This window comes from Tachysurus vachellii, chromosome 14 (genome assembly GCF_030014155.1).
Source record: "Tachysurus vachellii isolate PV-2020 chromosome 14, HZAU_Pvac_v1, whole genome shotgun sequence".
NCBI classification, from domain to species: Eukaryota; Metazoa; Chordata; class Actinopteri; order Siluriformes; family Bagridae; genus Tachysurus; species Tachysurus vachellii.
In genome coordinates, this window is record NC_083473.1 from 4824088 (window position 1) to 4840030 (window position 15943).

Consider the following 15943-nt stretch of genomic DNA (forward strand, 5'->3'; position numbering starts at 1 on the left):
TGTTTATTTATCACTGGATTAATGTGATTAAATTGTGCCAGCATTCAATATTGTCAGCTGCAACGATGATGTACTGTTTAATGTGTGATTTTGAGTAAATTAGTATTTTGTGGTGCTAACTAATTAGCATTGTGTGCTAATGCTAGTGATTTCTCCTTATTAACAGGTATGCTATCTGTTTTGTTTTATTTTTATTAAAGAAAAGAGAGTTGGTTGATAGTTGATGAATGTTTTATGTACAGTGTTATAAAAAGGTAATAATGTAAAATATACTGAGCACGTTATCTAATTTTATATGTAATGTAACGTACATACTATGGGTTTGTAATTGTTTTGTTCATTTAAAGTACGATGCAGTATTTGAATATAGAGTTAATCTGTATCCATGTGTGTAGTATGGAGTATAAAATGATGCATATTTGCGTGTGATGCAAGTATAAAATGTTTAGATATGTTTATTTCAATGCAATATACAGAATTGTAGTGTATTTGGGAGCATATTGTTTAGTATTTAAAAAAAAAATCTATATGCTGTAACTAAACTTATTTCTTTATTCACATGTATTTTTTTTTTTATTATTGTTTGCCTGAGTTTTCACTGCATAGATATATACATAGATGGCGTTTAAATTAATTCACAAATGTTACCCGACCAAAACCTTTCTTTAGAAATATGTCAGATATTGAAGTGAATTGTTCTTTCTGTCACTCTGCTTGTTTAGGCAATGTACCCATACAGAGAAATATTGGTCTGATATGTTGATGTTTATCCAGTCATATTTTATAAGTGACTTTTCTTTCTGTTTTAAAGATGTTTTCTTTGGATTGTTCGACTATTCTAAAGAGAATATATGGAAATATTACTTCATTAATTTGTTTCCTACCGGTTAAATTTCACATACATAAACAAATATTTACTGGCTCTAAACCTATCTTTTCTCTATTCAGAGATGATCTTGACAGGTATATTGAAACTATCCAATGCTCTATTAATCCAAAAGCTATGAAAACTGTTTCTATTGCATTGTTGTTGTATTACTACCCTGGCAATTTATTTGTGTTTATGTACTTTTTCTTTTTTGCGTTTCACATGTGTATTGGTATAATGCTTTGAAGTGTTGTAGTTTAATAATAATAATAATAAAGAATATATATATATATATATATATATATATATATATATATATATATATATATATATATACACACACTACACACACACACACACGAGATGTCGCCTTTGGGTTCTACATAGATATCTACACTAGATGTCGCCTTGGGGTCCTAAAAATACGTCAAAACCGCCGCCATCTTTGTACAGGTGTCTTGCACGTCAAATGCATGGACGATGCCGGACTTCTGTGCTGCGTTCGGTTGTTCAAACGAACGAAATATAAAAACCAGACAGCAAGGGATTACATTTCACAGGTGAGAATGTGTTTTAAGACATATTTCTGGTTACGTTGGTTTGTTTCAGTCCTTGGTTAACGACCACAGCTAATCCATGCTAATTACCCATTAGTTTTTGACAGGAAAACCGACAATAAACAATGTATTTATATCAGTGTAATATGATCGTAGGTTGTTGGAAATGTCGACAGTTGTTTTGGTCTCTGTTTAATAATTTCTCCGAGTTCAGTCTTCATCTATTTCCAGCTAGCATGCTACGCTAACGTCAGTCGGCATTAATGACTTTGGCACCTCAACTATCTAACTTTCACATTATGTTCCTCTCAAATTTGTGATTTGCAAATTGCTTTGTGTATCATATTTAATAAACCAATACAATTTAAATGTTTAAATGAACATGTATAGTCACACCATTGTAGCAGTGTTACATGCAGTAGGCTATAAGGTAAGTAGTGATTGTTCATTTAAAGTTTACTCAAGTGGAAGAATGTAAGTAATAAACTTACACCTACTAGCACTATGTATTATATTGTGAAAAAGTAGATTATCTTAATATCAAAACCTTAAATTTTCTCTGGACTTAATGATAAATGCATGTCTGACCTTTGGAACGAACCAAAAAAAACTAGAAAATCGCATTCATGACGATTTATGGTGATTTTTATTTCTTAATACATTGGCGCCGATGCATTAAGAGGAAGGAGTCCCCTGTACCAAGATGGCGGCTCTATTTACGCATTCGTTCCAATGAACTGCCGTATACAAGGCGACATCTAGTGTATATGTCTATTTCTATGGTTTCACTGCCCGAGGCTGGTGGGCGCATGCGCTCTGCGGTCCTCCCTGTAAACAACTATGGGGGTTCTATGGGGTTCTAGCATACGTCAAAACCGCCGCCATCTTGGAACAGGGGTCTTGTCATAGGAAGTCGCTAGGTAACGCTGCTATCTCCGCCTATACTGCGAACTCATGGACGATGCCGGACTTCTGTGCTGCATATCGATGTTCAAACGAAAGAAATATAAAAACCAAACAGCAAGGGATTACATTTCACAAGTGAGAATGTGTTTTATGATATTGAATGTTAAGACATTATATTTCTGGTTACGTTGGTTTGTTTCAGTCTTTGGTTAACGACCACAGCTAATCCATGCTAGTTACCCAATGAACAGAATGTATTTATATCGATGTAATATGATCGTAAGATGTTGGAAATGTGGACAATTGTTTTGGTCTCTATTTAATAGTTCAGTCTCCGTCCATTTCAAGCTAGCATGCTATGCTAACTTCAGTCAGCATTAATGGCTAACTGAGACGAGTCTTAAGTTAAAACGTCCATCTGAACCTATTTATCCAAACATACTGGTTCCGATTGTATCTGATGAGCTACGACGTGACGGGAAAAAAACCAGAAACGGTTTACAACAACAACAACAACAACAACAACAAACCAGGAACAAACCTTTTCAGCTCTCACTTGGATGTCCCTTGAATGACACTAGATACTATGGACTTATGGATTTATTTTGTTTGTAGATTCCGAAGCTCTTAATAATTACATAAAAAATTGACAAGTTTTTTTTTTTTTTTTTTTTTTTTTGCTTAAAGGTGAAGACCCAACTTTATGTATGTTCTGTAAGATTCCCTTATCTGTCAATCATATTTTATTAGATTATTATTAGGACTTAACACAAGCAGAATGCTCTTTTATCAAGTTACTTCACTTAAGGACATATTTAATGAGATTATGTCTGAAAAGGTTTTGGATTTTTTTTATCGTATGTTAATTAAAACAAATGAATAAATTGTATAATATGACTTGCTGTTTATATTTGTTTTGTTTTTATTGTATTTATATGAGGGGGGGCGCGGTGGCTTAGTGGTTAGTACGTTCGCCTCACACCTCCAGGGTTGGGGGTTCGATTCCCACCTCCACCTTGTGTGTGTGGAGTTTGCATGTTCTCCCTGTGTCTCGGGGGTTTCCTCCGGGTACTCCGGTTTCCTCCCCCGGTCCAAAGACATGCATGATAGGTTGATTGGCGTCTCTGAAAAAATTGTCCGTAGTGTGTGAGTGCGTGAGTGAATGAGAGTGTGTGTGTGTGTGCCCTGTGATGGGTTGGCACTCCGTCCAGGGTGTATCCTGCCTTGATGCCCGATGACGCCTGAGATAGGCACAGGCTCCCCGTGACAAGAGGTAGTTCGGATAAGCGGTAGAAAATGAGTGAGAGTGAGTGTATTTATATGATATTTGTGTTTTTGTAATTGAATTTTTGCCATGAAAATAGCTTTTGATTGCTGACACAGCATTAAATAAAAATCTGAATCTGTTTGTAGATTCCCAAGCGATAAACAGAGACGTCAGTCATGGACATTAGCACTCAGGAGAGAGGGATTCGAGCCAAAAGGCCGCACCTTACTGTGCAGCTGTCATTTTCGGCCTGAAGATTTTGACAGGACTGGGCAGACTATCCGTTTACGGCAAGGAGCGACCCCGTCCATTTTTAACTTTTCTGATCATCTTTCAAAAGTTTGTCACAGCAATTTTTTTAACACAACATTTTGTAATTGATTGTGTTCCTATAAGCTCAAACGATTTTCCTTTTCTCCAGCAGCCTAGTTCATCCAGGTTAAGCAGAACGTCAAACAAAGCAACTGATCAGTCAGTCTTAGTAAGTGAAATGATTTAAACACCTTTGGATGCTTGGTGGATGTAACAGTGACATTTTCAGAAGTTAAGATACATAATTGAAGTTACAGAGATTGTAAATATTTTTCAGGATCATACGTATGCCTTTGACCCAGTTAAAGCAAAAGAGAAGTTGGCTGTGTCTCAGGAGAAGGTGGAGAAGTTACAACGGGACGTGAGAAATGCGAAGGACAGAAGAAAAAAGAAGACGGTGGGCTCCTTGTTGGAGGATTTAGAAAAAGTAGATTATCTTAATATCAAAACCTTAAATTTTCTCTGGACTTAAAGATAAATGCGTGTCTTACCGATGGAACGAACCAACAAAAAAAACTAGAAAATCTCATTCATGACGATTTATGGTGATTTTATTTCTGTTAGACCTTTGCCTACATTGGCGCTGATGCATTAAGAGGAGGGGGTCCCCTGTTCCAAGATGGCGGCTCTATTGACGCATACGTTCCAATGAACTGCCGTATACAAGGCGACGTCTAGTGTATATGTCTATGGTTTCACTGCACGAGGCTGGTGGGCACATGCGCTCTGCTGTCTTCCCTGTAAACAACTCTGTGTGTATCAGAGTGGGAGGAGCTGCTACCCCGTTTGATCTGATGATTTCTCCTTATTAAAGTTGGGGTGCACGATGTTTGAAAAATGCTTCAGAAAACTGAGTCGGGCCGACTAACAAAACAAAGTGTAGCCAATGAGCAGAAAGGGGCGTGTCTTGTCAATATGCGGCAGAGAGAGTGTTCAGTGCGCATGTGTGACATTAGCAGAAAGCGATTGAAACGTTGACATGGCGGATACCTGCCGTTACCTCTGCCTCGGGTCTAGGTGTTGAACGTCGTCTTTCACGTGAAACGGAGCTAAACCTTTCACTGTATTACCATAGTATTACTCATTGTGTTCATTTATTGATAAAAATATCCCCTCGGCCAGCCGCCCCAGCAGGTTCCGCCATAATAGTTGCCTATTAATTAGTGAATTAATTTAATTATTTATCAGTTGTACATATCAAAATTTATACAAATAAACGAACATGTCCGACAATGTGTAACACTAATAATTATCTATCATCATCATCTTCATCATCATCAATACTGCTGCTGTACACACAGGGTCTGTGTTTATATATTTACAAAAAGGTGTTTATTATGCAATAGAAAAAAGACCAAGAGTCCAGCCCTTAATATACTGTAGAATTGTTAACATTATTAACTATGGAGGAATACAGGATCTGTATCTTATTGGTAAATGATCACATCAGTCTGACAAAGGAGAAATAGTAAGAGTTGTTTACAAGAATGTAAGTTTAACTCTTTATTTTCTGGTCATGTGTGAGATTTATCTGTGTTGAGAAAGTGCTGGTTATAATTGAGCCTCATTTTTCCTCCCCAGAATCTTCTAATGGAGTCAGCAGAGGTCAGTGGTGGATTTCCTTTCTGTCATAAATCTCTAAATCACAGGAAAGTGATCACTAAATACTGCTTATGATCTTCTTTCCACTCGCATATCTCATGGTATCTCGTTATTTACTTAATTCCTTCTTATTTACGTCTAACACCAGGTTTGCATGACATCAGAAGTGGGGACATCAGACTGTAAGGAATTTGTAGTCCCCATCGCTGTGGATCAACAGAAGCCAATAAAAAAAGAAGAACTTGAAGATGAGGGCTTTCTCTGTAAGACAACGTCAGAAACCCACTTTAGTCTCACTGTGATTAATTTGACAGGTAAAAACTCACTTTTTGGGGTTTTGTGGACTTTTAGATGGAGTTTCATCAAGCCCTGTGGGACGTGTCGATACCGCTGACCAACAGACTGGAGGATTTCAGAGGAAACCTGTAAAAGAGGAAGAACCTGAAGATGACGAGTTCCTCTGTAAGGCACTATTGTGAAGCTGAATATGATCAAGCAGCCTAAACTGTGCTCATTATTCCAACAATAATAACATTCTTTTATAAGACTTTGTTTATAAGAAATTTGCCATAGTAACTTGTTATTCATTATCATGCTGGTTTCTTCTTTTCCTACATCGTCTCACATCTGCACTAATGAGGTGCCACGATCGCTTGTTACTGTTGGAAACACCTGGCCTTGAATCTTGTTGTCATGTCTTTTCCATTCCAGACTGTGATGACTCCGGATCCGACTTCATCAACAAGTGTGAGGTTCATAGTCCTGCACTTTTTATCTCTGATACCCCTGTTACTGAGGTTTGCACGACTTCAGAACTCTCCACATCAGACTGTAAGGAATTTGTAGTCCCAATCGCTGTGGATCAACAGAAGCCAATAAAAAAAGAAGAACTTGAAGATGAGGGCTTTCTCTGTAAGACAACATCAGAAACCCACTTTAGTCTCACTGTGATTAATTTGACAGGTAAAAACTCACTTTTTTTGGGTTCTGTGGACTTTTAGATGCTGACCAACAGACTGGAGGATTCCAGAGGAGTCCTATGAAAGAGGAAGAACATGAAGATGATGAGTTCCTCTGTAAGAGTCTATTTTGAATTTGAATATGATAAAGCAGCTCGAATTATGATTATTGTTCCAACCATAATAACATTTTTATGTACGAAATTTGTCATGGGAGCCTGCTATCCACTAATCATGCTGGTATTCCCCCCCACCCCCCCAATACTGTGTTTACACTTTTTCCCCCTACACATTTCACAACTGTACCCCAATATACACTATACACTACTACTTCTGCCCTAATGTGGCTTAAGAACTGTAAAACCCAGACATCCACAATTGGATCACATCATCTCTCATCTACTCACATGAGGTGCCAAAATCCTGTTAACTGATTTAGATATGTGACATTTACTTTTGGTGTGTAAAATTTGTATTTATTTGGACTCTTCCACATTCCAGATTGTGAGGACTGCAAATCCTACTTCATCAACAAGTGTGAGGTTCATGGTCCTGCTCTTTTTATCTCTGATACCCCTGTTCCTCTGGGGATTGCAGACCGTGCAATACAAACTCTTCCGCCCGGTCTAGAGGTTCGGAAGTCTGACGTTCCTGATGCAGGCCTGGGGGTGTTTAATAAGGGGGACACTATTCCACTTGGTGCACACTTTGGGCCCTATGAAGGAGACCTGGTGGACAAAGAGGAAGCCATGAATAGTGGCTATTCTTGGGTGGTGAGTTAGTTTCTTAATGCATATAAGTCCTGTGCATATAGGTTAGGTTACATAGGGCAGATTACATATGTTACTTTTTTTCATGTCAAAAAAAGTAAATATGACCTAAAAAATTGTGGCATGTACAATCGTTTGGACTCACTTCCTGTCTCGGAAGTTATTCAGCTTATAGGACTTAATAGACTTATTAGGAATATTTATTATTTGTTATTATGAATAACATTTACAGACTGTAATAAATGGGGCACGGTGGCTTAGTGGTTAGCACGTTCGCCTCACACCTCCAGGGTTGGGGGTTCGATTCCCCCCTCCGCCTTGTGTGTGTGGAGTTTGCATGTTCTCCCCGTGCCTCGGGGGTTTCCTCCGGGTACTCCGGTTTCCTCCCCCGGTCCAAAGACATACATGGTAGGTTGATTCGCATCTCTGGAAAATTGTTCATAGTGTGTTAGTGCGTGAGTGAATGAGAGTGTGTGTGTGCCCTGCGATGGGTTGGCACTCCGTCCAGGGTGTATCCTGCCTTGATGCCCGATGACACCTGAGATAGGCACAGGCTCCCCGTGACCCGAGGTAGTTCGGATAAGCGGTAGAAGATGAGTGAGTGAGTAAGAGACTGTAATAAATGTAACTCTGAACAACTATTAGGTCGCCTAAGCAGCTGACTGATGATCTGAAAATAAAGCTAATTGATGACTACAAATAAGAGGAAGAACATAAAACTATATCAGTGCATTTCCAGCTCACTGTGAAATGCCATTAAAGGGAACTTTGGAAGACCAGACAACATCTGATGAATGAGGGCTGAAGGCAAAGTGAAACATTTATTTGAGAGTAAGGACTTGTAGGAAGGTTTAGCTGAAGGGAGTTGTGGTGCACCGATCAACTGTTCAGTGTTACTTGAGAAAGCTCAAGTAACAAATCAATAGCTAAATAAACAAGAGGCATTTTAGAAACAAGAGCCATTGACTGAACTCAACCGAATGATATGTTTGTTGAAAAGGAAAAAAAAAAAAACAGGTCCTGAAGTGAATCGGTTTTGTGCAACAACTGAAACCGAAGAGTATTTGTCTTTTTATGAACAACGATCAGAAACATACCTCACAATCCTCACGCTCAACTGACTACATGCAGTAAGCTAACCTCAAACATGCTGTTCATGCAAGACCAAGAATATCTCAGAAGTAGAAAAATGTTCCCCAAGGAACGTTTACATCAAAGTTTTGCGTTAACCAACCACCGATCGTACAGGGCTTTGACCTGCTAGGAATCTGAGACCTCTAGGTTTGTCTGTATATCTCAAATATATAATATATTATGCCTTCTTTTGTAGATATTCAGGAGCAGTCAGTGTGAGAAATACATAGATGGTCAGAGAGAGATGCATTCAAACTGGATGAGGTGAGACATTTACTGCAAATCTGTGTTCTGTTGGATATTTGTTTCGTTGTTGATTTTACAATTTATTATCGGAAACATTTAAGATATCCTGATAACCACCGACCCCAGAAAGTGAGTATTGGAAGTGTCTCTAAGACACATGACGTACCCCTCATCACCACCATCTTCCCTTAATCCAGCAGGTTTGTCTTCATTAAGCTGTGACTGATTTGTAGAGTTACTTAAGCCTATATTTTATTCTTACCATTCAGCAAACAGCAGATATCTTTGTACTTAATTTAACAGTCGCTTTCAGTCATACCACTTAATATAGAGATTTACTGTACTAATGCCCCATACAGCTGTATAAACAGAGGGGCAATTAAGAAGATTCAAAATGAGAATAACTGGGCCTTTTTACACCTGGTCACTTCATGTGTTTTCTCTGATCCGATAGCTATCTGATTTGTTAAAACTGTTCCATTTACATTAGGCCACAAATGCGTCTCGGCGAATCGGATATCGATCTGATCTTTCTACTCCCGCCCAAAATGATAATATATTTTACCTCATTTATGTTTACTTGTGAGTGACGTACTTCCGTTTGGGAGGAGTATAGCGCTGACGTATGTGGCTTGAGCAACCACATTCATTTACACCTGTCCAGTTTCATCTGAAATGCGTCCCAGACCTCCTCCTGAAGTGGTTTGTACCATCGGATTTATATCCGTCTTGTCTTTTTACCTTATATCACTTGGTCTTTTTATCTGATCACAGAAAACGCATGAAGTGACCAGGTGTAAAAAGCCCCACTGGGTGCAAACTGGGCACATCAGGAGTTCAATGTCAGGGCATGGAGATATTCCATATGCTTTTCTTAGGATAAAGTGGAGCGCAGTGTAGTATTCAATGTCCATTGGCATGAAAGAGCCACAGACTGCAGCCAGACTCAAGGGGGTTAGATGTTTTGCCACCTCGGCACCATTGAGGTCAAGGAACCATAACCTGACGTACTATGTGGTTTGTTCATGAATAAGTCAGCTCTGTGAACATTCCAAAACAACTGTAGTTAAAACCTGTGTCCCTTCAGCAACCTCAGACAAGCTTGCTCCTATTGTATTCTTTTTAGATGGACAGTGGTCTTCATTGCTAGTTCAAATATGTCCTGGATCATCTGACCAAGCTCATCATATCGTCGCTGTCAGACGGAATCCTCATATCTCTAAAACCGTTATTTTTCAGGAAATTAAAAAAACGCTGTACCTTATCTGCAGTACACAGGGTTTAGTCCGTGTTGCAGTGGATTGTCTTGCGCTAAATTCCTGTCCTCAGACGAGCACCAGAACTAGCGGGGGGTCAAGATTTTTTTTTCTTTGAGCCCAGTGTTTTGAAGACATTTACCTCAGAAGACGTGTTGATTCGTTGCGACTCTTCTTGAGGAGAAATATGCCGTGAAGCTCTCCCACGGAGTGAGGAAGAGGTGGACAGTTGAAGTGTTCAATGGAGTTATGAGATTTACGCTCAAGCTATTTTCAAGACTTTAGATTGGTTAATAACTTGTAAAAATAACAGACCCACGTGGGGACTGACCAATAGCATCGATATGTGAAAAAATATGAAATTGACCAAATTTGGACATACGAGGTTTCCACCCGACAGCGACGATATGTTGATGTCAAACATCCAGTTGCAGATGTATTCCTTTCTTTTTTGGGGGGAACCTTCAATCATTTAGGTAGTCTTTAGATTTTCAAATGTTCCTGTGGGGATTTGCTCCTTCAGCCATAAAAGCATTAGAGAAGTCAGGCACTGATGTCAGGTGAGGAACGCTGGCTTGTGTCATTCTAGTGCTAACAAGGCAGGCATTTTGATAAGGGTACTGACTCAAAGGGGGCCATTCTTTGCCCTGCTATGAACTGATCTCCCTCTCTTCTACTTCACATCTGTCTATCATCCTTGTTTAGAGTCTTTTTCATTATTTTCCAGGTATGTGAATTGTGCTCGTAATGAAGAAGAACAGAATCTTGTGGCTTTCCAGTATCGAGGAGGCATTCTCTATCGTTGCTGTCAACCCATCAAACCAGGACAAGAACTCTTGATGTGGTACAAAGATGACTACGGAAAAAACCTTGGCCTTGTGTTCGACTCCCTCTGGAAGAAAAAATGCTCCTCAAAAGGTGATTTATAACTCTGTTTTATATTATAATTACCCAGTAACCTCAACCCCCATTGACACTTGTATATAAATACTGCCAACAGTGTTTACTGTGACAGGCAATCCTCGACTGTTAGACCATGTAGTAATAAACGCAAAGTTTTGCAAAAATTGCTTTCAGGGTTTTCTGTCAAGGACTATTTAGGGCCTGAGCACCGAATGGTGCGAAGCCCTATTGTTTTTCCTCGGGAGTATTATTTTTTTTTTTTTTTTTTTTTTTTTTCCCCACACATTGGCCAATTGGGGTCCCTTAACATGCTCGAAAACTCTTGAAATTTGGCACACACGTCAGAGTCGCGCGACACTAGGATTGGACAAAGGTTGGAATACGGGCGTGGCAGGGGGGCTCTGTAGCGCCCCCTGTAATGCAAAAACAAACATTGGTGCACAGATCGGGCAATTATGTACGCACATGTACGAGAGTTGGTACGCATATAGATCTCATCGACCCGAACAACTTTCGCGCTCTAAACTATGAGCTCCGCCCAACAGGAAGTCGGCCATTTTGGATTGTTTTATAAGTGCATGCGGTGAACTTTTAAATACTCCTCCTAGGGAATTCATGCGATTGACATCAAACGTTGTGAACATGATGCCAAGACATTGCACTTGCTAAATTGCGAAGGGATTTTTGATATCTCGAACGGTGCTGCCATGGCGAGGCGACAAAGTTATGGCGAATTCAGAGAAACAGGAAGTGTCTAATATCTAAAGCAAAAAATGTCTTATTGGGATGACACGCGGTGTGTATGTTCGGCCAAGGATTCCGATCGCATCGATGTGCTTATTGTGAGTCCCGGGTATAGCGCCACCAACAGGCCCCAGGAAGTGTGTCAGTCACAAAGGTGGATTTTTTGTCAGCTTCATGCGGTAAACTTTTAAATACTCCTCCTAGGGGATTCATGCAATTGAGACCAGACTTGGCCACCATGACGCAGAGATATTGCAGATGCGAAATTGCGAACGGATTTTTGATATCTCAAACACTGTTGCCATGGCATCGTGTCAAAGTTTACTTTTATTTCAGGCATATTTAAGGCTTTTGGCGTGCTTGTATTAACTTGAAATTTGACACATACATCACATTTGTCGGCTGTTAAGTGTGGACAAAAAGGTCAGACAAAGGTGTGTCTCTTAAGTGGCTCACTAGCGCCCCCATTTCTCTATAATGTGGGGTTTCATTTACCTACAGTCCCCAAATGGGTCAGTAACAACATAAAATAGTCCACTGATATTTACCCACTTGATGCACTTGCCCACCGTGCATTGTTTTCTGGAAGGCACCGTATAGCGATGAACAAATGTGCGAAGGCCCGTCATCGCTGCTTGCAGCTATATTCCAGGGGTATAATTCCATAGACAGGAAGAGATGGAAAACATGCTGAAATCTGCTCTCTGACAGACATTAGGGACTAGAAAATGGGATTAAACAACCTAGAGATCTATTAGTATAGTGATACTTCTGTCAGACTGTGGGAAGTTAGTAACGAAGTTCACTGAGAGGTGAGTTTAGGGTCTGTAAGGATAACAATAGGTGTTCATTATTTCCTGCTGGTACCAGACTGTGAGTCTTGGATTAAGCATGTACGCAGAAAAAGACATGACAAATATTCAATACATTCCAATGGAGACTAGTCCTATAGCATCTGGGCTGTTATGAGTTTACCCTGGGAATGTGTTCAATTCGGAGGTTTGTCACACAGTATGGTATCAGCTGCTGTTGGTTGGAGTCATCACTTTATTAATTAATGCCTTATAGGCAGTGTTGTGCTAGTTACTAAGAAACAGTAACCAGTTACTAGTTAGTTGCTTCATTCAAAAAGTAACTCAATTACTTTGTTGATTACTTACACCAATTACTTACACGCGTTGCTGTTCAAAGTGACTTTTTAGTTACTTTTTTAAAAGAACGTTCTTTAATGTTCCCATTAATGTATATTACCTTCGAACCAGAAAGACACAGCTTACATTTGACTAAAAGGGTTTTGTCTTTATGCTCAACTAAAGTGAAATAATGAGCATATTTCCACTTTGAGAAACTCGTCTTGCTCTCGCCTCGACTTGCCCGTTACTGCCGCACATACTTTAATAAACAGAAACACGCCCACAGTGCGGCGTCTCCGTGTTTACAGGTTGGCATCCACCAATCCTACAATGCGTCACTGCTGTAAACAGGTTAGTCTGTAGGCTACACTTCAGTCTAAATGAATTCATTACCGTATGGTAACGTTAACTGAGTTACTTTATTTAAAGAGTAACGCTTTACAGTATTAGTTACTGTCAAAAGTAACTGCGTTACAGTAACGTGTTGGGTCCTCTACAGATTTATTCCAGGTCTAGTGATCAGTTTGGTCACATGATTCTTCCCTGTTAGGTTTTCTGAGAAAATACACACTCGGACAACATCAGCATATTAGGAAAGAAGCTGCATCGTTGCTCACCACGTAGGGTGATTTTTATTACCACCAAGAGTGAGGCAGTAACACTGCTCATTACGGTGGCCGAGGAGTGCAAAACAAATGAACAAATCCGAAAACACAAGTCAGACAACCCGGAAGAGGTTGGTATAGTTTGTGAATGGAAACTTACCGATCATCAGACGAGACACCTTTCATTCACCTGTATATCTTGAATGACAGGTGTCTTGTCCAATAATCGGTAAGTTTCCATTCACAAACTATACCTGCCTTTTCCGGGTTGTCTGAATATAACAAATCCGAAAACACATTAACAAATCAGAAAACACAACAACAAGTCAGACAACCCGGAAGAGGTTGGTATAGTTTGTGAATGGAACACGTACCGATCATTGGCCAAGTCACCTGTCACTCAAGGTATACATGAAGTTCAACAGTCTGCTGCAGGGAAAAGTTGGAATGGATTACTGGGGATTCATTCTGTTATTTTCTTATATTTAAATGGAGAACTTTACACATTACACACAAGATTCCATACCTGTATATCTTGAGTGACAGGCGTCTTGTCCAATGATCGGCAATTTTCCAGTCAAAAATGATACCTACCGTTTCCGGGTTGTCTGACTTGTCGTTGTGTTTTCGGATTTGTTAACTTGTTTTGCACTTCTCGGCCACTGTAGCTCATAGTGTCGGAAGGGTTTTGCTTAACTAAAGTTATCCCCAGAAACACGTGGATTTAGACAAGAGAAGAAATATCAGTGCGTACGTTGTGAAAAAAAATGACCAAAGATTACTGACTCTACTTCATATATCAGTAAATGGTCTCCCATAGTATAGGATCCAAATCCATCGCAACCTTGATCAGCATAAAATGGTTACTGAAGATGACTGATTAAATAAATATACATTCTATTGGAAGTTTTTCCTTTTGTATATTGCTCGTGTGTGTGTGTGTGTGTGTGTGTTCTCAAAACCCTGGATTTAGTATGTATAAAAACCATACAGAAAAAAATATAGACTATTACAATTTATCAAAGCAATTGTAATACATTTACAGACAATGACTGTGTTAGAAATATGTATCACAGTTTCTAAAATAAGTTAAAATAGCTGGTTTCTCAATTATTTATTTATACATTTTTATGTTTTCGCGCTACAGACATGAACGATGACCCGCTGCAACTTTTCTCCTGCACCTGCTGTCAGCTTTCGTACACTTATCAGTTTGATCTGGACAGTCACATAAGGAGAAGCCACTCAGAGGAATATACGAGATGGCTGAGATCAAGTGGAAATAAAAATGTTGTGACCATAAGAAGCTCCAATATCCAGCAAACATATTCTGATAAACTTCACACTAATAGACAAAGACAGAAGGAAACCTTTAACTGCTCAAAATGTGGGAAGGATTTTATTTCGGTGTGTAAGCTCAGTAAGCACCAGTGTGTCTACACGAGAGAAAAGCCGTATTCCTGCACGCAGTGCGGAAAGAGGTTTACTCACCAGCGGAATCTCGGACAGCACCTGCGCATTCACACGGGAGAGAAACCGTATTACTGCCCGCATTGTGGAAAGAGTTTTAATAACGGGAGTAATTACAGACAGCACCAGCGCATCCACACGGGAGAGAAGCCGTATCACTGTAGACAATGTGGAAAGAGCTTTACTAACCACTGTCATCTCCGACAGCATCAGCAAATCCACACAGGAGAGAAGCCGTATCGCTGCTCACAGTGTGGGAAGAGCTTTAATCAACAGAGATATCTCGAAAGACACCAGAGGATTCACACGGGAGAGAAGCCGTATTACTGCTCAGAGTGCGGGAAGAGTTTCAGTCGACAAAGTCATTTCCAAACACACGAGCGCGTTCACACAGGAGAGAAACCGTAACTCTGCTCACAGTGAGAACAGAGATTCACTTCTCTAAATTCATTTAACACACAAGTGTGTCAAAGTCCAGACAATTTAAAGTAGATCATAATTAGCAAAGATTAATTATATCAATGGGGGCACGGTGGCTTAGTGGTTAGCACGTTCGCCTCACACCTCCAGGGGGTTCGATTCCCGCCTCCGCCTTGTGTGTGGAGTTTACATGTTCTCCCCGTGCCTCGGGGGTTTCCTCCGGGTACTCCGGTTTCCTCCCCCGGTCCAAAGACATGCATGGTAGGTTGATTGGCATCTCTGGAAAATTATCCGTAGTGTGTGATTTTGTGAGTGAATGAGTGTGTGTGTGTGCCCTGCGATGGGTTGGCACTCCGCCCAGGGTGTATCCTGCCTTGATGCCCGATGACGCCTGAGATAGTCACAGGCTCCCCGTGACCCGAGGTAGTTCGGATAAGCGGTAGAAGATGAATGAATGAATGAATAATTATATCAATGTATATTTTAGCTATATGATCTCAAAATAGCTACACAATTTTTACAGAGAAACAAATTTATAAGACAAGTCCTTTAGAAGCTGTGAAACAGTGAGCGTCTGAGGCTGTAGTCATGAACATAATTGATATATGAAATGGTTGACGAGTGTAAACGTGTTCTTCTTTTTTTCAAACCGAGTTCCTTGAGTTCATTGTTTGCAGCTAATTAATGTTAAAGCTGAATGATTTAAATAAAGTACCAAAAACACTGATCTTAATCTCTATTTTTTATTAGCTTTTCTCACTATAGTGTTCACAAGTTAAATCACAATAATA

General features: G+C 39.8%; 2 protein-coding genes across 4 annotated transcripts in view; both read left to right on the top strand.

Annotated features, from left to right (window-relative positions):
* Positions 1–2577, top strand: part of gpx3 (glutathione peroxidase 3) — a 257310-nt gene extending 254733 nt beyond the window's left edge. Inside the window, exon 6 of the mRNA XM_060886618.1 lies at positions 2568–2577. The gene's annotated coding sequence lies outside the window, so the exon portion shown is untranslated. The remainder of the gene's footprint in view (positions 1–2567) is intronic.
* Positions 1271–15879, top strand: LOC132856808 (histone-lysine N-methyltransferase PRDM9-like). 3 transcript variants are annotated; one of them, XM_060886597.1, is made up of 13 exons: positions 1271–1428; positions 3745–3937; positions 4020–4079; positions 4188–4337; positions 5492–5515; positions 5661–5775; positions 5864–5974; positions 6224–6424; positions 6514–6588; positions 6973–7244; positions 8572–8639; positions 10605–10795; positions 14410–15879. In XM_060886597.1, exons 1-13 carry the CDS (start codon positions 1349–1351, stop codon positions 15138–15140), a joined length of 2271 nt encoding a protein of 756 aa, XP_060742580.1. In that variant the 5' UTR covers positions 1271–1348; the 3' UTR covers positions 15141–15879. The 3 variants fall into 3 exon arrangements, with proteins under 3 accessions (XP_060742580.1, XP_060742579.1, XP_060742581.1); XM_060886596.1 differs by lacking the exon at positions 1271–1428 and adding an exon at positions 2269–2466; XM_060886598.1 differs by lacking the exon at positions 1271–1428 and adding an exon at positions 2270–2466 and having other exon boundaries at positions 4188–4307.
* Positions 15880–15943: the final 64 nt, after the last annotated feature.

What these genes read in the sequence shown, in the direction of transcription:
- LOC132856808 (XM_060886597.1), top strand. Translation starts at nt 1,349, where the DNA reads ATGCCGGACTTCTGTGCTGCGTTCGGTTGTTCAAACGAACGAAATATA. An exon ending in TGAAGATGATGAGTTCCTCT is followed by an intron (nt 6,589 to 6,972) that starts GTAAGAGTCTAT and finishes TCCACATTCCAG; the next exon opens with ATTGTGAGGACTGCAAATCC. An exon ending in GAAAAAATGCTCCTCAAAAG is followed by an intron (nt 10,796 to 14,409) that starts GTGATTTATAAC and finishes TTCGCGCTACAG; the next exon opens with ACATGAACGATGACCCGCTG.